Below are 23,408 nucleotides of genomic sequence, written 5' to 3'. Positions count from 1 at the left end.
CCGGCCGCTGACTGGTAAGCTTACACAAAAGTATACACATGCATGCACTCAAGGCCTTACTGAGCGCGTTGTGTTATCAGCTGCTGGTCAGGCATCTGCACAGCAGACGTGGTATAGCGTATAAGTATAGATTTGTCCGAACGCTGTGACGCCGGCGGTCTCCCCGAAACTGAAACTGTGTTGGGTCACAGTTGGGGCTTTGTTTGCGTTGTTACGGTGTTGGCAGATTATATTTTAAATGTCTTTCTGTTTGTTACAGTACCATGAAATTTTGATTCTTCTTCTTCCTTCTTTAAGTTTGCAGCCAGCAATCGAAATGAAATAATTATGGGAAAGGCCAGACCAGAGGCATTAACCCACATGACACCCACCCCATCTCCCAACCCTCTTACATAATGAAATAATTATGGGAAAGGCCAGACCAGAGGCATTAACCCACATGACACCCACCCCATCTCCCCAACCCTCTTACATGATGAAATAATTATGAGAAAGGCCAGACCAGAGGCATTAACCCACGTGACACCCACCCCATCTCCCCAACCCTCTTACATAATGAAATAATTATGGGAAAGGCCAGACCAGAGGCATTAATCCACATGACACCCACCCCATCTCCCCAACCCTCTTACATAATGAAATAATTATGGGAAAGGCCAGACCAGAGGCATTAACCCACATGACACCCACCAACCCTCTTACAGCCCTCTTACAGCCCCCCCCCCCTCCCCCCTTCCTCTCGTTAACGTGTGTGTGTGTGTGTGTGTGTGTGTGTGTGTGTTGTTTTGCTTTACGTCATCCACATTTGTGGTTTTAGACCAAAGTGTGCGTGTGTATGTGTGCGCGCGCGCTGGTGTGTATGTGTGTGTGTGTGTGCACGCGCGCGCTTGCGTTCAACGTGTGTGTGTCAGTATGTGTGTGTGTGTGTGTGTGTGTGTTCAATTGTCTCACAAACCATTCACTTTGCTACTGTCTGAATCTGTATCTCGACATCTGCCATTCTGTCTGCTGATACCTCTCTCTCTCTCTCTCTCTCTCTCTCTCTCTCTCTCTCTCTCTCTCTCTCTCTTCCTCCCCCTTCTTCTTCTCCTTTGTGATCGTCCTCCTCTTCCTCCTCGATCAGTTTTTCACCTGGATGTCAGTCTCATTGATTTCCCGATTCATCTCTGTGTGTTTACAGTGATGTTCCTTCTGCGTAAACTGGGTTTTGGTACCGATGAAAAGAAACAAGAACAGTAAGTATTCTTCGGTGGGTTGCTTGCTTTCCAGCTCAGTGTTTTGCTTACATGCTTATTATTGCTCTATCCATGTTACTACATACGCGTCAGTTCAGCTCAGTCCCGCTGTACATACTAGCCGGCTGTGGTGTAAGCATGTGTACGTAGCCTGTACAAACACAGCCTATGTATGTATATAAGTACGCGCATGCTTAAATAAGAATAAGAATAACTTTATTATCTCCAACTGGAGAAATTTGGTCAGGTGCGTTATCACAACATAGACAAGTAAACAACATGGGGACCATAACTGTAAAAGTCAACAACAGCTTTTAGGAATATTACGAAGACACAAATGTAAAAAAAATATCACATACACCGTTTCATACATACATCCACACACTGCAGGTAATAACTGGTATTCTTAATGTAAAAACAGAAAGAATTAAGAAACATTGTTTTAAATATAATTATAAGCATAGCCTACTACATTGCACATTGATTATAATAGACAGATAAGAATAAAGATAAACTGCGGAAAACCACAACCAGATAATCAGCACACACCCGCACCCACCCACACCCCACCCACCCCACACACGCGGATTACTTGATTAAACAAGAGTAATAAACATATGTTCTTAAATAAAAGCATTTCACAATTTTATACCACCTGTCACTGTCAGTGGTCCTGAATCCGGGTTTGGTCATCGCCAATATTCTCCATTTCTGGCATTGTTGGGGGAAAAGGCCATGACGGACTCCTCTCTGCAGGTCCACTCAGTGATGTTGTCTGCTCACTTCTTGCGCTGTCTGCCACGTACGTTTTAGTACCCGCGTACTGCAGTTCCCTGAAGGATCAGTGGTCTTGGAGAGCCCGTCAGATCTTGTCACTGATGTGGCCATACCATTTCGTTTTCCTTTTTTTTCTTTTTTGTTTCTTTTTCAGTTTTTTCTCACTGTGGTCAGTAGGTTTTCATACCGCCCGTGCTACGTGAAGATTACAATACAATACAGTACAATGCAATACAATACAATACAATATAATACATCTTTATTCATCCACTGATTTGGAAATTAATTGTGCATCCATACGCCACCGCAAACTTGGAAGACCCTGCAAGCGCTTCAAGGACACCTTGAAGACAAACCTCAAAGCCTGTGACATAGACATCGCTTCCCGGGGAAACTGATGCCCTTGACCGCTCTCGCTGGAGGATGCTGTGCTCTAGTGGCATAAAGACGTTTGAAAACAAGACAACGCTGGCCATTAAGGAGAAGCGTGAGTGAAGGAAGCAGGGCTCAACTTCTGGAGACGTTTTCCCTTGCAACACCTGTGGGAAGTGCTGCGCATCCAGAATCGGCCTCTTCTCCCATATTATGAGGACACACACCGACAGATAAGCCTGCCTGCCTACTCATCCGTCGGTCCGACGGAAGACTCCATCATCATCATAGGCTCGTCACTCACCCAACACAATATCTCAGCCCATATCCAAGTCCAGTACACACATGCACACACACACACAACGTGACAGTTTGCCGGGACCAAAAAAACCGAAAAGCTGTACAGATCAACTTGAAAGCAAAATACATACAAGCAAGCAATACACGACAGCAGCTTTATTTCCACACGCACCCCTAATCACCCTGCCCTCCACGCGCACACACGAGCGCGCGCGCGCGCACACACACACACACACACACACACACACACACACACACACACACACACACACACACACACACAGTGTTAATGAAATAATACATATATTAAGACACATATTTTCACTGTAGGTTTTGCATCTATAAAAAAATTATAAATTGTTAAATGGCAAAAGACATGATCTAGAACAGCACGTACATTCACATAAAATAACATGATTAATATGAAATAACATGAGTTGAATTTTGATATTGAACGAATTATGTAAATCATCTATATTGTAAAATCGTGACACGCAAATGCTAGTAAAACATTTTAAAGGGTATTCTTTAACTACAGTCAGATTTCCACTTTCATACAAATAGCCGTTTCATTTTAAACACACCCACACCCACAACTAACACACACGCACACACGCACACACACACACACACACACACACACACAGAGAGAGAGAGAGAGAGAGAGAGAGCTTATAAAATGACAAGTATAAGTAACAGGTTTTCAGAATAAGTTATTGCTTCTATAGAGACATTATAAATTGTCAAGTCAGATTTCTGCCCACCACCCCGCCCGCTTGTCTAATAAGTTTGTCTAGTCGGTCTTTGTCTTGTTTTGTCACATTCCTGCCCGGGGCCAACACACAGAACCACTGATAAAACAAAACACTAGAAACAACAGATCGAATGATACTGAAACAGTTGTAGTACCTGGTTGCATACATTAAAAGATCTTAATTTCCAAAGACAGTACAATCGGCTATTCACACTTTTTTCACTAGATTAACAAATTTCGATATATAGATCGAGTTTAAACAGTTTTTTAGAAAAGAAAAAAAAAGTATGAGTGATCCAGCGGAGTGTGCAAAGCAGGCCTGACCCAGTGTTATTCTCAATGTGGCCATGATTCAGTTAACTGTTTATGTGCAGACATGGGACATTAGGTCTACACACGTTAGAGCTGACTATTGCATTTTTTTCTCGTGCTAAGCATAATTATGCTAACTCATGCACTGATTCACAAACACCGTGTCGACATATTTCTTTAACTGAGGCGGCCTTTTTCTTTTTTTTTTCCACTGATTGAGTAACGGCAGTAGAGGTAGTGCATAACCGGGCAGTGACGGCGCGCGCGATCACACACATCCTCCCCCACCTCATTCCACACCACATCTCTCTCTCAGTCTCGCATCACACTCATCACAGAGGAAAACGAAAGTAAACGTCAGCCACACACATCAATCCCGCAGCAAGCTCAAGCCCAGTTCATTTGTGAAATTGGGTGTGCATCTCCCTTTGTTGACATGTCGCAAACAATAGCGCCAAAGTTGGATAACGCAGTAAAAATAGTAACATATACTCTCACTCCACCAAACACTCACCGAGAAAAAGAGGTTATCTCCTGCTGAGTCCCTTACAACAACTCCACCAAAGCAATACAAGATCCCGTCAGTTTCTATTTTCTTTTTCAAATCGGACTGAAATGTTTGTTGATGGGGCTGGGGGCGAGGGTGGACGGGGGGGTCATTTTGAAAGCGACACCGGTTTTGATAGGAAATCATGGAGGACAGAAAGCGTGTCAGCGTGGAAGGGAACGGCCAAGAAGACGACCAGTCGTCGGCCGCAAAACGCTCGAAGTTAGAACTGTAAGTACAATCAATGTCTACATCTTGACTAATATATTTCGATAGTTGTGTTGTTCCTCTCGTTTATTTTCAGAATATCTGAGTGAATAACCCCCCTCCAAAAAACATCATGGCATGTGCTTCAAGGCTCTCGAACTAAATGCTTGTCACTTTTGTCATCGATTTTTTTTTTTTATTGTCCTTAGATTTTAAGCTTGATATTGTATCTAGATTACCGAGGACGTGCAATATAATGTCTGACGTGAAATGTCGGTGTACTTGTGTATTTGTGATGCTGAATTGAAGCCATTCTAAAAATACTTCGGACCACCGGTTACCGGTAAGCTGTCACCCCTTGTACAAAATGAGATGATCTGACGGTATAAGAAGAGCGGCCACGCTGTGAGAGGCCTCTCTTTGCTCACAGCGAGATAGGGTCAGCGGAGTGAACCAGCAGATCGACATGGCTAAGTAAGTGACAGTGACCCACATTGAGGTTTTAAATGCCCCGTGTGTTTGTCGATGTGACCTTCATGAGTTCAAAGCTACAGAACCAAATTTTCATACACGCATGAAATGCCAAGTCACGCGATGATGTCGTCTGCTAGCGGTGGCAAGAGTTTATGGATTACCGTTCTTGTGCAACTTTCGCATTCGCATTTGCACTGTCTGCAGACATCAAGAAAATAGGGACTGCTTTAGTGTAGAATCGTCAGTTTTTAAGATTGACTTTAAAGAGTGATGATCCGCCAGAGATTTTCTAAGTTAAAGCACATCAGATAACTAAATTAAATAGTGCATTTGAATGTGTCACCTGTGTGTGGTTCTCACCGTGTTTATCACTCCAAACTCAATAAGAGCAAAATTAATGTCAACTCGGCAAGATGTATACAACTAGAAGATAGTTAGTGACCGAGTGCTTTCGTAAGATTATGGATTACGATGGTCAAGGGCATAAAGGATAGATATTGCTGAGCGATAGGTGCATGCTTCTGTTAGCAATTAGGCATATACTTACACTGATCTATGGGAAAACTGTCAGCTAAGAAATTCACTTTATTTAATTAAACACATACGCGTGCGCACACACTAACACTAACACACACACAGACAAGATATAAGAACAAAAATTCTCAGTTGGATGTGTTCTGCTTTCTATTAAAAAAAACAAAAACCGTATAACTTTAGAAACTTTGCATGTTGGAAGCTGAGTTGAAAGAAAACCCCAGAACCATGTTTTCTTTTCCCAGAGCATTGCTTTGCTTTGGTTATATTAAGAACTCACCTGAAGTGCACATTTTTTTTCCAAAAAGGACATGCTATGTATATCCAGGATTCTGACTGTATGAAAAAGTAATATATATTGTGATATTATCAAGATTCTGTTTCAAGGTGTTGGGCATTGGACTGTATAATACTATGACTTTTTTTTTTTTTTATAACCAATGCAGTCACAGATGTAGAGTTTTCTATGGCAGCAGATGGATGCCATACCTATTACTATTTCCTTACCTCTTTTTCAGAGCAGTGGCAAGTCAGGAACAGGCATTATAGATTTAGAAATATGTGTCAATACCTTGAGCATGTGGCCATAAGAATTTTTGTTTCCTGTTCTTTTTCTCTATATTTATGCATTCATTTCATTTGTGTATGTTTGTTTTCAGTGTGTGTTTGTGCGTGCATGTTCATGTGTATGTGTGTGTGTGTTTGTGCTGGTATGTATGCATACATGGGTGAAGTTGCTAAAAACGATTAATTTGATGCAGGTCATAACATACTGAGCTTACAAACTGCAAGTGCTGCACTTCTCTGACAGTGAAACAACTGCTTGTTTTCAGCAGTGTTTAGGGTGGTTTGAAATGAATTTGAAAGGATTTAACCCTGTATAATATATGTGGAGGGAGAGAGACTGTGTAACTAAATGTAGGCATACAAAGGGAAACAGATTCAGACAGTGGGGGAAAAAAAGTGAGCTGGTATGAACTGAAGGGAGACCACCAAATGATGAGAGAGTTGCTGACATGTGAAACTGAAAAAACAAAACAAGAAAACCGCAAAAACAACAAAAACAAACAAAACAATACAGGAATATGAAACAAGCAAGAAGTGAAACTTCATCCACAAAGACAGTTGATGATTTTAAAGTACATTTACAAAGGAAGCTGTTCATTCATGAATACAGTGACCTTCACAGTCACAGGAAATGGACACAGTCTGTTCAAACAGATCAACAGAAAAACCAGTGCGGAGCCTGATCTTCCGGGACTCTGGATTGGCCTGTTAGCATCCAGCATAGCTTTGTATAATTCAGTGCCTAGTGCTTGAGCAGTGTTGTGAAGACTATTTAAAGCTGACACAGCAGAAATGACAGTTATGCTCATACAGGCCACACAGGGGTGTGTATTTTTTATATTAACTTGTGTTGCTTTGTCACAGCTGAGTTGATAACATTAACAAGTTTACAACTGACCCACCATAAAGAAAATAATAATGAACTTTTTAACTTTTTTTTCTCCTTTTTTAGAAAGATGGTAAGGATTATATATATATATATATATATATATATATATATATATATATATATATATGTGTGTGTGTGTGTGTGTGAATGTAAGATGCATAACTATATTAGATAGTAACAACAGTGATAACAGATGACATAGATGATAGAATCACTATAATCTCAGAAACTGGTTGGTTGTTTCTTGTTTTGTTTTGTTTTTTTAGGGGTGGGGGTGGGGGGGTTGTTTTACTGCCACATTGGAAGGTATATATTGATTATATTTTTTTTTGTATAGTTGGAGCTTGCTAACCAATAGGTGGTACAAGACTGAAAAGAAACATGATAGCCACACTGTCTTTTATTAAAATAACCAAAGAAGAATGAATTCGCACATTTTAGGTACAGGTAACATGTGGGGGAATAGCAACACTCTCTTTTATTGAAATAATCAAAGAAGACTAAATTCGCACATTTTAGATACAGGTAACATGCAGTGGAAATGGAAGGGTGGGGTCTGGAAGCTTGTTATAATTATCAAATTCTTGAAATGGAACTCTGAGGGTCATGATAAATTACCCCAAATATAAATGATTTCCGTGGCAATGGGTCAGACCTGATGAAATGTTTCATTTACAGAGTTAATAAGAAAAATAGACTGCTGCATATATGGACATGTTACTTTGTAAACAGCATGTACAAGCCATAATAGTACTCTCTTCATTATGGGGATCATTTAAAGATTGAATGACTGGTAAATCTTACAAACAAGCACACAGATACACATACACTCACATGCACATAGTTTCATGAATTGGTTGTGTGTACTTCAACAGATACAGGACCATGGATGTGAACTTTAGCACCGAAGCACAAGTGTAAGCTATTGCTACGACACATTATGCTTGCCACTGTTAACACGCAAATTATTGGGGGATACAACATCATAAACTTGGTAGTTTTATGTTTGTATAGTTTCAATAGCAGTGCCACCGATATATAGTTACCTGTCGCCAGGTTGTATGCTTAGGTTAAAGGTGAAAGGTCCCATGTCCTTTTTTTGTTTTGTTTTGTTTGTTTGTTTTTTTGCTGCCCCGTCATCTGCACCATTTCAGTGGCATTACTCCCATGCCGCTCATTTAGATTCCCCCCATACACGGCCACACCCGGGTTTGTCCGTCGTAGTTCCAGCGTCGGCAGTCCACAGGGAACCATCGATGTTAGGTCACCAGGAGGCCACACACCAGAGGAGACCCTGCACTGCTGCTGAGTCACTTCGGTGGTGTTCAGTGGTGCCTGTTCTGTTTTAACATACTTACGACACCACCTACTAAGCCCCATACTAACGACAATAGTGGCTTAGTCGCGGAGCCAGACTGAGTGAGCGTCCCTCCCAGAGTGGAGACCGCCACCACGTCCCATGTCCTTTTATGGCCATCAGAACAGTGAATTCATTTCCACTGTGTCAAGGTCACGGTATAGGAAGGTGGGGACCTGATTCTCTCCTTCCACTGTTTTAATCTTCTCCAGCTGCACTTGACTCGGGTACCCATCCACATTTGCATGGGTTGAGGGAAAATCCGAGTGAAGTTTTCCATGGACACAACACCATGCCGAAACAGCGCCTCAGACTCTGATTACTGGTGAACACTGGATCAGAAGTCAAAACGCCTAATGATTCTGTCACAGAGCCTCTTGTGTGCTAGTGGCAGAAAAAGAAATCTGCAGGAAATTCTGCATTAAAATTCAAGGGGGGTTGGGGGGGGGGGGATATATAACTAAGCACTTTTTTCAGTGTCTGTATTTGGGATTTTTTGTAAAGGCAATTCTCAAATTGATGCATTTTTATTCCATTCATGAATGAAATTTCTTTTTTTTAACTGTGCTTACAAATGTACACACATTTATACATAGGCTGAGATGACATTTTGACATGTTTTTGTGCATCAATAGATAGTGTACACACACACACACACACACACACACACACACACACACACACACACACACACATAGAGCTCAGTTGTTATAATAACAGCAACAAAAACGTGCAGTGATACAAAGTTCACAGCTTATGCGAATGTGAAGTCCTTGGGCTAAATTTATATGATACTAAAAGTAAAGCATGATGTTCTCCAGCTGATGTAAGTGGGGAAAAGAACAGATGGCTTTGAGAACGGGTGCCTCGGGAACTGAAGAAAGTTCTAATCCTGTGCATTCACAGAATGTGACCTGCTTATTGATACCAGCAACTTTGCAAATACAAAGGTTCTGTGCTGTGAGTGTAGCAGTTGTGTCCATCTCTGGAAAAAAAAAAAGAAAAAGAAATATAGTAATGTTAAACCTTATACGTAACCATTCATCTTTGTTGTTGTTTTTTGTGATTTTTTTTCTGAACTCTGTAAAGAGTCATTGGGCACCACACACATGAAAATGTTCACCAGGTTTCTCCAGGTCTGTTGGTGGTAGTTTAAAGCTTGGGTATAGATCTGCAAATGGTTTGCATACATCAACAACAAATTTGGAGTCATTAAGAAACATTAGTATCTCTTTTTTTTTTTTTTTTTTTTTTTTTTTTTTTTTTTTTTGAAAAAAATACAATAACAAATATTGGTGATCTTTTGCTTTGTCAAAGTGGGATTGTTTTTATCTAAAAAAAAACCCTGGTATAATCATGGCTACGAACTTTGTCAACACTGATTGTAATCCAGTACATGGACCTGAATCCTGTGTATGTGTGTATACACCCCGATATTCAGACAGACGTGCAAGCACCAAAGCAAACATGCATGCACTGCCACACGAGCACACTCACACTGACATGAAACACTTGAGCCACATAATCATGTGCACACACATTTGTACATCGTCAGACTCGAAACACCCATGCATGCCAGACAGGTACACACACCTGTGTGTAGTATTGTACACAATTCTACTTGTGCTGAATACACACTATGGCAACAAGCTGTCACCAGGGGGGGAGCGGGGTGGGGGGGGGGGGAGTTCTAATGGGAGACAAAATTTCAAAGGGATTTATTGCAATTTAACTTCCCTCCAATATCCACATACTCTACCATTCAGGAGATTATTTACTTTACCCATTTCTTTTTTCTTTTCTTCTTCTTCTTCTTCTTTTTGTAACTGTGTAACAGGAAGTGTTTTCTTCCATCGTCTACATTCATTTTCTTCATAAAGTAATTGCAGCACATATTATTTTTATGAATGGTCATGTGCTAAAAATGATTGCACTGTAATACTTGTAGTCAAGCCAAAAGACAAATTTCTGTGAGTTCACTGACAATAAATTTGTATTTTATCTTAATCCCAAACGTAATCAGAATTTAAGGTTTGTGGATCTTGGCTGCCAATTTAACATCAGGGAAATGCATAAGCTTGGGGAAGTCCCAGGCAGTGTGAATGATATTCAAAGAATATATCATTCTTTTTTTTCGTTTTTTTTTTTCTTTTAAATTTAGGAGACTTCTTTTTCTAAGCTTACTGGTATTTAAATAAATAGCTATATCATTTGTCTTTAGCATGAATTATATATCTTTATTTTTTATATGTATTGTTTGTATTTCCTTTTTTTTCTTAAAATAAACCCAATACATTAGTCAATAAATCTGAATAAAATGATGTTCTGTTGACGATGCATGCATGGTTAATGCATTTTGATTTTTAGGGGGGAATTTCCGTTTGCATTACATGCACAGCATTAATTATTTTGCATGATTTGTGTTTGTTTTCCAGGGAAGGGATTCTGCTTGCCTACGGCAACCCACTTTTGGACATCTCCGTCAACGATGACAGCTGTGTGTCGCTGCTGGAAAAGTAAGTGGTGGGCATGTGTGTAAGAGGAAGGTTGGAGTAAGGTGGGGGATAAACTGTGGGGGATGTATATATATAATATGTATTATGTACAGACTCCCCCAAAAACGGAGTATGGCTGCCTACATGGTGGGGTAAAAATGGTCATACACATAAAAGCCCACTCGTGTACATACAAGTGAACGTGAGAATTGCAGCCCACAAATGAAGAAGCTGTACATATTACAATGTTAAGATTTACCCCCGAAAGCAAAATCAGTGCAGGTGTGTGTGCGTGTATGTAATCTCAAGATCCATCATTGATCAAACCATGACATGAGAGTACATTCATGTTATCTATTATTTTTAGAATGTTAATGTTTCAGAGCATGGCTGTAACCTTTTCTCTTGAAACAGTGAGTTTGATCATTTCGAGGATCATATTTTTGGAAAGATATTGTGGGTTTGATACTTTCAAGGAACATACTTTTATGGAAGTTAAAGATTGTTCAGTAAATATGGGGGAGAGGGAGGGGGGGGGGTGACAGTTCATCATGTCATATGACAAACATTTGTCTTTTCCAGGTATGACCTGAAAGCCAACAATGCCATCCTGGCTGAAGAAAAGCATCTGCCTATGTAAGTAACATCAGTTTGTATTTGCTGCCGTGTGTTTCGTTTTCTGTTGTCATTCTTAGTCGGTTTCATACATCTTTTGGTTGTGCCTGTGTATTCATGTTCTGACCAAGTCTCTCGTGTCTCTCTTTCTCTGTCTCTCTCTCTCTGTCTGTCTGTCTGTCTGTGTCTCTCCTCTCACTTGTTTTGTTTGTTATTATGTTTTTGTTGTCGTCTCTTTAAAGATAGACCACCTGTGTAATATAACGATATTTACAACTAATGATAGATATATTTATATTTACCAGGAAGGTGACTGCAGCAAACTTAATATGGTCAGCATTCCATTGGAAACCAGTTTGCTTGTGAAGTTCAGTGTGTATTCATTCCTTACCTAAAGAATGATAAAGATACAAACTTCTAGTCAGTGTTGTTTAGGCCAGAGCTTACCTTTAAGCTTGTGAGCATACAAGTAAAAAGAGTGCCAGGTATACCCAGGTATCTTTCATATCAGCGTGATAATCTTGTGTAACAAAATCCATATTTTTATCTCAATTTAAATTTCATGTGGACTGAAACAATACCTGGATTAATTGGTCTTTTTACACTGTATTTAATATTTTTAACTTGATCAGATTTTTTGGTGGACGGAATGAGACATGGATGAATTGGATTGTTCTGAATGACCTTTTAACGTTATTTTGTGTTCTCTTCAACTGGTTGTAAGAATGGACTGGTGTCCCTGGGACAGCCCCTCTGTGGTAGAGCGGGGCTGTGGAGTGGAGGCCAAGTGGTAACATGTCTGCCTAGGAAGCAAGAGAATCTGAGCACACAGGTTCAGATCCCACACTCAGTAGTAGTTTGTCTTCCTCAACTAGACCTTGAGTGGTGGTCTAGATGCTAGCCATTCAGATGGGACGACAAACCAAAGTCCCATATGCAGCATGTACTTTGTGCATGAAAAAAAAAACCCACAAAAAAAAACCCTTGGCAACAAAAGGGTTGTCCATGGCAAAGTTCTGTAGAAAAATCCACTTTGATGGGAAAACAAATACACATGCAGGCACAAATAGAAGATGAAAAATAGGGTGGCGCTCTTACTCTAGTGATGCCCTCTTCCTGGGAAGAGCAGCAATAATTTCACACTGACAAATCTGTTGTGACAAAAGAGTTGTACAGTACAATACAGATACACAGCATGGTTTGATTTGGTTTCTCTCTGCCCATGCAGGTACGATGAGCTGGTGGACAAGTACCCCAACAAGGTGGAGTTCATTCCGGGTGGAGCCACCCTGAACACCATGAGAGCTGTGCAGGCAAGGACATACATTTCTTCTTCTACGTCTTCTCCTCCTCCTCCTCCTCTTTCAATTTCCTCTTTCTCCTCCTCCTCCCCTTTCTTCTTCTACTTTTCTACTTCTTCTCTTCTACTTCTTCTTACGTGTTTGTGGCTGCATCTCACTCATTCACTCATGTGTGTGACTGGGAGTGGCCCTCTTCATCCATGACAAGTTTAACTCCACCAAGAAGGCACTGACACCCATTTCTTCATTATTGGGGGTGTGCGTGTTGAGTATTTTCTTATTTCTCATAACCCACCGAATGCTGACACGGATTACAGGATCCTTAACTCTCTCCATACGAATGGCGAAAGAGACGACATTAACAGCGTTTCACCCCAATTACCACCATCAAAATATTGCAAGCGGAAGGCTCTTATACAGAAGAGGTGAATGTTGACAAAGAATACCACAATTCTGATGACGGAAGCTAAAGGTTGGGTCATTGAGACACCCACTGGACATCCGAGGTGTCTGTGTAGAGGAGAAGAGAGGACTGGCCATACTGAGTGAGTTAACGTGCATACTTGAACTTCTGCATGCATATGAAGGGGGTTCAGGCACTAGCAGGTTTGGACACCTGTTGACCTGACCCAGCTTTGATCTGCTTGATGATGAAATGATCATGTGGAATGCACTCCTTGTTGATTCACTTATTGTAAAATCCAGTGGCGTACTGTGTGGAAACCACTTTTTATCAGCTCTCTCGCTGTGTAAATGCTTGTTCATATCGATCAGCTGTTCATTTCTCATGCGTGATTTTGCAACTCCCAGTACATGTGCTTAGAAACACATTTAATTACACATACTTAACCGTGACCCAACTAGTGCAGACTCTGGCAGGGGTCTGACATTCCTGTCCTATGCAAACTACTATCCGCCTATGCGGAGAAAACGAAAGTAGCTACGGCCGATAACCTCCCGGAAGTAGGTAACCTCCCCTTTGCCCCCCTGGTTAGCGCCCTCTTTTTCCGGCAGCCATTATGACTCCTGTTCCTGTGCTCTTCATACGGCTAAGTTTTTTTTTCGTATTTTCTGTCTGTCTGTTGATTGATTCTCTGGCGTTCTTGTTTTTTGTCAAATTATGTCTTCAACCAGGTTACATAATTATATGGTTCGATTGGGAGATCGGGCTAAAATTAAGCACAATCACAGTTACTGGAAGTTACAGGCCATGGTCACAAGGAGTGCAGACAGATACATACCTGTAAGTGGGCTCTTCATTTTAAATCTCTGTCACTTAAAATACACAGCCCTGGCAGATATATATTGTATTGTGAATTGTATTTCTCTTTTTGTCACAACAGATTTCTCTGTGTGAAATTCAGGCTGCTCTCCCCAGCGAGAGCGCGTCGCTACACTGAGAGCACCACCTTTTTTTCTTTTCTTTTTTTTTTTTTTTACCTGCATGCACATTTTACTATTTGTCTTTCTTATGGAAGTGAATTTTTCTACAGAGAAAATATCGGCGGCTGAGCCTTGATTCGAACCAGTGCGCTCAGATTCTCTCGTTAGGCGGATATATACCTATGACAGGGGTCTTACATTTTTCACCTCTGTCATTTAAAATACAGAGCCCAGATAGATAGATATATACTTATAACTGGGCTTTTACATTTTTCACCTGATTTAAAAATCATTGTCTTTTTACCCAGAAGGGGAGGGCTCAGCATGACGCACACAGCTCATTTCATGTTACAGTGGCTGCTCCAAAAGCCCAAGTCGACCACCTACTTTGGCTGTATCAACAAGGACAAGAACGGCGACATCATCAAGCAAAAGTGTGAGGAGGCAGGTGTCAACGTGCAGTTCCAGTACACTGACAAGGAACGCACCGGAACCTGTGGGGTCATCTGCACTGGTGGTGACAGGTCAGTGGATTCTAGCTAGATGGTCGAACTAGGAAGCAACAGTATAAGCATGTATATACACAGATTCCAACTGTTTTGATTTCGCCGTATTTCATTACACTCAATCACAGTTTATTCCGACATTATGCCAATGTCAAAATTGTTCAACTTGTGTACCTTGTGTAATGGAGAGAGTTACCACTCTTTACTAATTGTTAATCATATCATCTCCTGGCCTCATTATTTGTTAATTTCCAGTGGATAAACTGCCGAGGCAACCATGTATTTGTTCTGTATTGTCCATGTGTTCTGTGTGGCTTATTCAGGATTAAAGAGGCTATGCCAGTCTTGAATAAAAGCTAATTTGTGTTTGTACATTTCTTCTGTCTTTGCTGCTGTGTGCACATGTCAAATGATTGGTATAAGGACAGGCCTGGTGCTTCCTTTTTAGGAAGTGTCTGGGTTTGTTCCATTGTACCTTTTATTTACCTGTGTGCTAGCTGAATCAGTAGTGTAAGCATCACTGACTTGAAGTTGTGTACCTTGTGTAATGGAGAGAGTTACCACTCTTTACTATTTGTTAATATAATACTGATTTCCAAATAAGATTTGGGGCTGCTTGGCAGGGCTGTGTTCCCTTGATACATGCCAGCATCAGTTAGACTGAGAGATGCAGACACCTGCAGTGTTAGTCAGGAAATTTGAGCAGCACTCCCAAAGAGGCATCCGTGGAGTGGACGATGACTGTCAACTGCGTGGTCCCAGTCTTCCCTTTTGAGCCCATAGAACACTCAGCTCTTGGTAGGAGCCAGCCATGGGCCAAAGGAAAACAAACAACAACAACAAAGAAACTCTAATGGGGCTTGAACCTGCATCCTCCCAGTTGTCATTCAGTGACGTTAACCACTTCCGCCCGCATTGTGGCTGGTATGAATGTGAAAGTCTGTTGTGCTTGTGACTGTTGGTACTCCATTTCAACTCTCTTAGTTCAGCCCCCTTTTTTATGCTTTTTTTTTTTTTATCTCCAGATCTCTGATCGCAAACTTGGCGGCAGCAAACTGTTTCACTGAACAACATCTGGATGATCCAGCCAACTGGAAACTGGTGGAAAAAGCGCAGTTCTACTACTCAGCAGTAAGGATTGCCTTTCTGTTTTTGTTCTTTTTGTTAATAATAATAATAATTTGCAGGCTTAATATAGCGCAGTACCCCCATCTCAAATGGGGCTCACCGCTCTTTACAATAAGATATACAAATTTAAGACTGTCGTAAAAATATGTATAAATAAAAAAAATGAAATAGATTAAAAATGAAATAAAATATAATATAATAAAATAAATAAATGGACATAGTCTCACTTCACATTTGCTAAAATACATATTTCAGACTATCTCACATCACCCTGGCTAAAATCTACATACTTCAAACTAAGTGACATATACATACATATATATATATATATATATTATATATATATATATATATATATATATATATATATATATATATATATATATGCATACACACACACACATACGTATGTATACACACACACACACACACACACACACACACACACACACATATATATATATATATATATATATATATATATATACAGACATATATATACAGATATATATATATTATATATATATATATATATAGTTGTTAATATAGAAGCAGTTCGCAGTTCTGGAGGAGAGAAAAAAGAAAGTTTGTGATGTGATACACATGAGTAACATTTTATAGCACTTTAGATATATAGAAGTAGTGGGGGGGGGGGGAACTTGAAAGGATGATTCTTATTCAGTCTTCGTTTATTTGTGTGTGTGCATGCATGTGTGTGTCTCAATGTATGTGTATGTGTGCAAGCATTTATTTCGGATGTTGTGTGTGCATGTATTGTGTGCAAGAATTCATCTCGGGTGTTGTGCGTGCTTGGATGCAAGTTGTCTGTAAGTGTGTGCTTGCGTGTGTGTGTGTGAGCATGAATGTGAAGACATACATGCCTGTGTGAAAAGAGGGGTGGTTGAGGAGGGTGGTGATTTTTTTTTAAGCTGACCCTGTTTTCCTTCCCAGGGTTTCCCACTGACTGTGAGTCCAGCCAGCATGCTGCGCATGGCCCGTCACTCCAAGGAGAAGGGCAAGACGTACTGCATGAACCTCTCCGCCCCCTTCCTCTGCTCCGTCTTCAAGGAGCCCATGATGCAGCTCCTCCCCTTCGTCGACTTTCTCTTCTGCAATGAATCGGTCAGTTTGGGTGGGGGTGGGATGGGTATGGTGGGGGTGGGGGTGTTGAATGGTAGATCTGTCATTATTCACCAACAAATACTTATGTGTGTATGTGTATCTAGATAAATAATGATGCTGCTATCTCTTCTGCAACGAGTCAGTCAGTTTGGAGTTCTGGGAGGGGGGCCGTCAAATGGTTGATCTGTTGATATGTACCAATAGGGTACATATGTTTTGATGTGTGTGTGTGTGTGTGTATATAGATGAATAATGATGCAGCTATCTCTTCTGCTGTGAGTTGGTCAGTTTTGGGTTGGGGGGGCTGTTGAATGGTAGATCTGTCAATTTGTACCAGCAAATACATATGTATGTGTGTGTATGAAAATATACACACATGTATTAAAGAATAATGATGCAGCTTCTCCTCTATATCAGCTGTCTCCTTTGCGACAAGTTGGTCAGTTTGGGGTTCGAATATTTTATGCAAAGGTCTTTTTTCTTTTCTTTCTTTTTTTGTTCATGGTTGCTGCAATAAAAACCACAAAATGCATTATATTTAACACAGATGAAAGTTTTAGGGGGGGGGGGGGGGGTTGGGTTGGTTGTTGGTTTTTTTTGTTTTGCTTTTTTTCAAAGAGACCAGTAACAATTTTTAGAAAAATCAAGTAATTAAATCACATGTCAAGTACCAAAAATTTGGTCTGGGTTAAAACTTTTTGGATTTTTAAAGGAAAAAGGAACATCTAATAGTGAAGTCTGCAGGTGAGGATAGATTCTAACAATCACATGCCAGAGTACTTTCTAATTTTTAAAGTAATCAAAGTGTACACAGTGTGATAGATGATTTTGTTCTGTTGTTGTTGTGCTTGCACCTGCTGTGTTTATGTATTGATACTGTTTTAGAATTAAAGTGACAATAAAGTTAAGGGTCCATTTAGACTTGTGTGACAGCAGGGGCAGTGAATTCATATTCACTGTGTCAAACTCAAAAGACTCGGCATTGGAAGGTGGAACCCAATCCTTTCTTTCCACCACTTTTAACTTTCTCCTGTTGAACTCAGAAACTAGTTCACAGTTGGGTGGAATGAGGAAAATTGGAGGAAAGTGCCTTTCCGGAGGACAAAACACCATGATGAAATTGGCCCCAAATTTGATCACTTTACCAGAAGTAATAATAATAATAATAATAATGGTATTTATATAGCGCTGAATCTTGTGCAAGTGCAGAGACAAATCAAAGTGCTTGAAGAAGTACTGTCCACTGCTGAACCAAATCATTGCTGGTGCGTCTAAGTTGCAATGACAGTACTTTGCCCTGTTACTTGATGTTAACAGTAACATTTGCTGGACCGAGCTTGCAAAGGATGTTGCCATGAAAGTCCTCTCTTTTTGATTGTGTTTCAGGAAGCTGACGAATTTGCCAAAGTCCATGAATATGGCGTAAGTGTCTCTCTCCCAGTCTCGTTTGCACTGTTTTATTTAATTTAAATGTTTGCTTGTTTTTGTGGCTTTAGTTGCATGTAGTCCATGGAGCACCAGCAGGATCACTTCTTGTTTGCTCATTTAAATTTTTTTCACTTGCCTCCTTCATTGACTCCCCAAAAGTTTTTTCTTCTTTTTTCCTCTTTTTTTTTTTTCTCTTTGTCTTGATGATTGTTTATGTTCAGATCAGTATAAATACACAGCCATACACATGCACTCCCTATCACATACACACAGACACACACACACACACACACACATGTAAAAACTTTGTGATGAAGAAAAATAGATGTGTCTTAATTCTTGTGACTGGATTCCATGTGCAGATGTGTGGCTACACAGGTATTAGAATTGCCAACAACAAAAGGTCGAGCTTAGTTTTTGTCCTGGTTAGTTAAAAACTGTTGTTTTATAAGGAACTCCTCCACAACTGACAATTCTGTTGTCTTTTTTAAGGAACACGGTCACATATAACCTTTTTTTTTGTGTGTTCATCATAAGGATCGTTACTTTTGATATTTTTGATTACTTGTGTGGTGAAGGCTGGGTTTAGTGTGTGTTGAGGGGGAGGGTCTTTTTGTTTTCTGTTGTTTTTTTATTTCAACTTGAAATGACAGAACCAACCTGCAGATCGCAAAGAAATTGCTTTGAAGATGGCAGGCTGTCCCAATCTTGTTGTAGATTAATAGCAATGGTTGATATAAATGTTGCTGCTGCTGCTACCGCTATTTTAGGTACGGAACATCTCGCCATTAAACATTTCCAAATCATTTGGGGGTGAAGGTGTTTTTTTCTTGTTGTCCTCTTTAGACATCTGAAACAGCACTGAATGACAGAATGCATATACTGACATTTACAGACGACGGATCGCAAGGAGATTGCCCTGAAGATGGCAGACTTGCCCAAGGAAGACTCCAGCCGTCCCCGCACCGTGGTCATCACTCAGGGCCCTGACCCTGTTCTGGTGGCCAAGGGTAAGTACATCATTGTCGTCCTTTCCTTTGAACTGGTTTTCACTCCCTGACACGTAGTATGGCTGCCTAAATGGCATTGTTAAAGTCACTCAGGGCCCTGATGCTGTTCTGATGGCCAAGGGTAAGTAGATCACAGTATTGAATATTGTCTCCCCTGTCCTTTGAACTAGTTGTTGTTCATCCAGAAAACGTAACATGGCTGCCTAAATGACAGGCAAAGAGTGGTTGTAAATGTAAAAAGCCCATTCGTAGATCTATTCAAGTGAAGTTGAGAGTTTTCAGCCTACAGAATTCAGAAGAATAAGTGAAAGTGGTGTGCAGTGGTTCCAAGTCTTGACATTCAGAAGGTTGGTACTTTGGATTCTTTGAAACCCCGTGACTGTCATAGGACGTAATACTTAACGGCCATAGTGACATCTTTGGTGACATCATCAAAAGAAGGGAAATAACTTTGGAAGGCTGCAATTCACACATTTGATCCAGAGTGGTATATTTCAGGACCATTTGGGTTTCGATTTATGCTTCGAAACACCACTTTCTAGTCTCTTTTTTTTCCTGGCCATTGAAAGGCAAAGGTAATTCTCAGTTTGATACTGCATACCACAGAGCAGTGGTGAGCTATTCAGTAAAGTGTTAGCATTTGAAACATAGAAGGTCGCCTGGTCAAAATAATGCTGAAATAATTGAATACTATGTTTGTTTGTTTGTTCTCTCCCAGATAAAAAGGTCACAGAGTATCCAGTCAAACAGTTGCCCAAAGAGAAGATTGTCGACACAAATGGTGCTGGAGATGGGTTTGTCGGCGGTAAGTGTGTGTGAATTTTGTTATCTTTCTCCTGCATGCGTACGCATGATTGTGTGTGTGAACATGTGTACCGTAATTTGTGGCCTATAAGACTCAATAAGCAAATCTTTTTGCTCATATCCCATGCCTGTGTGTGTGTGTCTTATCGGTTGTGTGCACCCCATCAATGTCAGAGGGCACTGTAACGTAAATAGAAGGAAGGTAATATATGTTCAAGGGAGGCTGTTAGCTACAGCTACCGTTAACTTTATTCTGCTTGAATAAGTAACTTTTAAGGGGGAAATTTCTTTGACCGCCACTTGGTGCCACATTCTTGACACATGAGAAAAAGATATATATATATATATATGTGTGTGTGTGTGTCAAGAGAGAGAAAGAGTCAGATAGATATATGTACTACTATGAACAAAGTCGGGTAAACAGGTGTGACATTTGTGAGGTATGTGGTTGGTGTGTGCAGGGTTCCTGTCCCAGCTGGTTCAGGGCAAGTCCCTGGAGGAGTGTGTGAGGTGTGGGATGTACGTGGGCAACGTCATCGTGCAGCAGGCTGGATTCACCCTGCCAGGCTCTCCCTCCTTCGCCTAGATCTCCCTCCCTGTCTCCCTCCTTCGCCTAGCTCTCCCTCTCTGTCTCCCTCCTTCACCTAGCTCTCCCTCTCCTCCCTCCATCCCACCATACCACTGCAGCTGAGGAGTTTGTGCATCGTCCCAGCATCCCTGTGACTGATGGACAGTCCATTTGCTCTTTTTGTCCACACTGCAATAATGACCATGAAATATTTTAAAGAATCTGTGAATTTCTTTCCTTTTATATCATTAACCCCCAAGCCCCCGCACACCCCCACCCCCACCCCCCTCTTTTTTTTAATCTTTTTTTTTTTTAACAGTCAGTGGAAAAATAATGAACATTTTTCCTTTTATGCAAAAACAAAAAACAAAAACTTTTGAATAAAGAATATTTTAAAATTCAGTTATTAACTTTATGCTAATAATTTTTTTTTTAAAGGGGTTCTATAATGAACTAACTTTCTTTTATTTAAATGTTCACATTTCGGCAATATTTTTCTAGACTAGCATGCTACTGGTAGCTCAGTCTTGAGGAATCTTTTTTTTCTGTTTTATTGTTGTTTTCAATTGTTAAGGGAACCATTTGCAAGAACGGATTTTTACTGATGTTTTAACACAGTTCATCACTCTTGTTCATTTTTTCTTTTTTTACTTTTTTTTTTTTTTTTTTAAACATTTAAATAAGTGAGATATGATGATGAATATTCACAGGTGTGTTATTACTGAGTGAAAGGGCATGAATTCATGAAACTTTATCTATGCAAATAATTACCATTTTGTTTCAAAATAATCGGAAGGAATCGGGGCATGTGAAATTATTGACACGCTTTGTTAAGAACAAAATGATTGGAACAGACAAGGAGAAAAAATATCCTGATCCTTCCAAGAAACACGGTCTCAGAGTCTGTGTTTTGAGTTGGGGGTTTGGGGGTTTTTTTTCTTCATTTTTTGTTGAAGAAATGATACCAAATGGAAAAGTGTGTTCATATCGTTTGATGTGCAAACAAAAGTGTTGGGGTGGGGTGGGAAAATTGGACTTCATTTAGACTCTTTTTGCAAAAGTGTGTCATGGTCTCAATCAGTTGGTCTGCTACCTGTATTGCCCATTCACTGTTTCAAGAATGACAGAGGGTTTTTTTTGTGTGTGCATGGTGCGCAGGTATAGATCTGCAAGGCAAAATTTATGCATGTGTGTGGCTGTCAAGCACTTGTTTCAATAAATGATATGTTTGTTCATTTTCAACAGACTTTGGTCATGTTTGTTCAGTTCCCCATTGCTGTTTTTCTTACTGACCTATCAATATGCAAAATACAGGGCTTCTGATAAGTCAAAAATCTTGGGGTCCAAGGAACTCTTATACTGTTATTCTAGGGGGTCCCTGACTGTTATTATTACTTACATATCTGTGTATCGCCTGTTTTTGTTCAGAGACCAAACCCAAAGCACTTTACAGTCTTGCACTACAGACTGCTCTGGGTAGTCTGTACCGTAGAGCTGACTGACAGCTGCCTTTAGTTTCTCATCAATCATTTGTCTGTCATTCAGTCAGGCTTCATTCATGCAAACACATACACAAGTACATTAGAGTGGAGTTTTATGCAGAACCTGCACTGAGTGCATGCTGCACACAGGACCTTGGTCTATTGTCTCATCTGAATGACGAGCATCCAAACCACCACTCACGGTCTAGGGGAGGGAGAGGAAATAAAGGTCAGTGTGGGAATTGATCCTGTTTGGTCAAGATTCTCTCACTTCCTCGGCGGACGCAATGCCACAAGATCATCACTCCATTGAAGGGAGACAACCTTGAAAGTGTCACTGTAATACTGCACACTTTTGTCAAATTTTCGTTCGTTCTTGTCATAATTGTTCCTGGGCCAAACAGATAGACACATGCATTTGTATGGAAACTGATGAAAATATAATAATGGGGGAGGGAGGGAATGGAACGCTTCCTGCAGATGAACGTTAACAACTCTTATGTTTGACAATCCGTAGACTGACCTTGTGATGTACAATTTTCACTCTTTTTATGTGTTCATTCTTAAAAATTTTAGGATGCCCCAGGAAGCCATTCAATGATCTTGCTGTGCGTCTTTCAATTCTCAAAGCGTCAGGGCACAGGTCTGATGCATAATGATTATCAGTAGCCCTGAGATGTTGCATGTCTTTCAGAAAACGTGAACCAGTCACACACGAGTACATGAACAGGCACATGTTAGGAATACACTGCACCACACACACACTCTGTCTCTCGCGCATGTACACACACAAACGAGCATCCGTATGCTCCTTTCTTAGTTTGTTCTCAGAATTGCACTTTTTTTTTCTTTTTCTTTTTTTAACTTTGTTAACAACGAATCACAAGATTTTTTTTTTTTTTTTTAACAGTTTTGCTTAGTGGTATAAAGGTTTAATAATAATAATGATAATAATGGATACTTATATAGCACACTATCCAGAAATCTGCTCTAGGTGCTTTACAAAAACACTTGTTAACATTACATACTACATCAATGTTACGTACACACACCAAAATGTGACTAAACACGCACGTGCACACACATACACACAATGCATACATACATTTTAACATAAAGGTTTGCAAAAAGTGTTTTAATATTTGATGAAAATCTGTATGAACCCTCTGCTTTCCCTTCAACAGGGATTAAGGATTTATGTTTTGGTCTGAAACCGCTACATTAGCCCCACAATTTCATGTT

General features: G+C 40.2%; 1 protein-coding gene across 3 annotated transcripts in view; it reads left to right on the top strand.

Moving 5' to 3' along the window:
* Positions 1-21,927, top strand: part of LOC143292942 (uncharacterized) — a 24,198-nt gene extending 2,271 nt beyond the window's left edge. The window contains exons 2-12 of one of the 3 annotated variants that reach the window (XM_076603652.1): positions 1,181-1,235; positions 10,761-10,841; positions 11,403-11,456; positions 12,664-12,748; positions 14,474-14,643; positions 15,651-15,756; positions 16,705-16,875; positions 18,262-18,297; positions 19,199-19,313; positions 20,032-20,118; positions 20,579-21,927. In XM_076603652.1, coding sequence (XP_076459767.1) covers positions 1,181-1,235; positions 10,761-10,841; positions 11,403-11,456; positions 12,664-12,748; positions 14,474-14,643; positions 15,651-15,756; positions 16,705-16,875; positions 18,262-18,297; positions 19,199-19,313; positions 20,032-20,118; positions 20,579-20,703 — 1,085 coding nt within the window. In that variant the 3' untranslated portion in view covers positions 20,704-21,927. Of the gene's footprint in view, positions 1-1,180; positions 1,236-4,400; positions 4,529-4,910; positions 4,979-10,760; positions 10,842-11,402; positions 11,457-12,663; positions 12,749-14,473; positions 14,644-15,650; positions 15,757-16,704; positions 16,876-18,261; positions 18,298-19,198; positions 19,314-20,031; positions 20,119-20,578 lie in introns of those variants that run through there. The other 2 variants (XM_076603651.1, XM_076603653.1) reach the window with 2 other exon arrangements.
* Positions 21,928-23,408: the final 1,481 nt, after the last annotated feature.

Source organism: Babylonia areolata, chromosome 18 (assembly GCF_041734735.1).
Source record: "Babylonia areolata isolate BAREFJ2019XMU chromosome 18, ASM4173473v1, whole genome shotgun sequence".
NCBI classification, from domain to species: Eukaryota; Metazoa; Mollusca; class Gastropoda; order Neogastropoda; family Buccinidae; genus Babylonia; species Babylonia areolata.
Note: the sequence above shows the minus strand (reverse complement) of the source record. Positions and strands in the feature narration are given on the sequence as shown.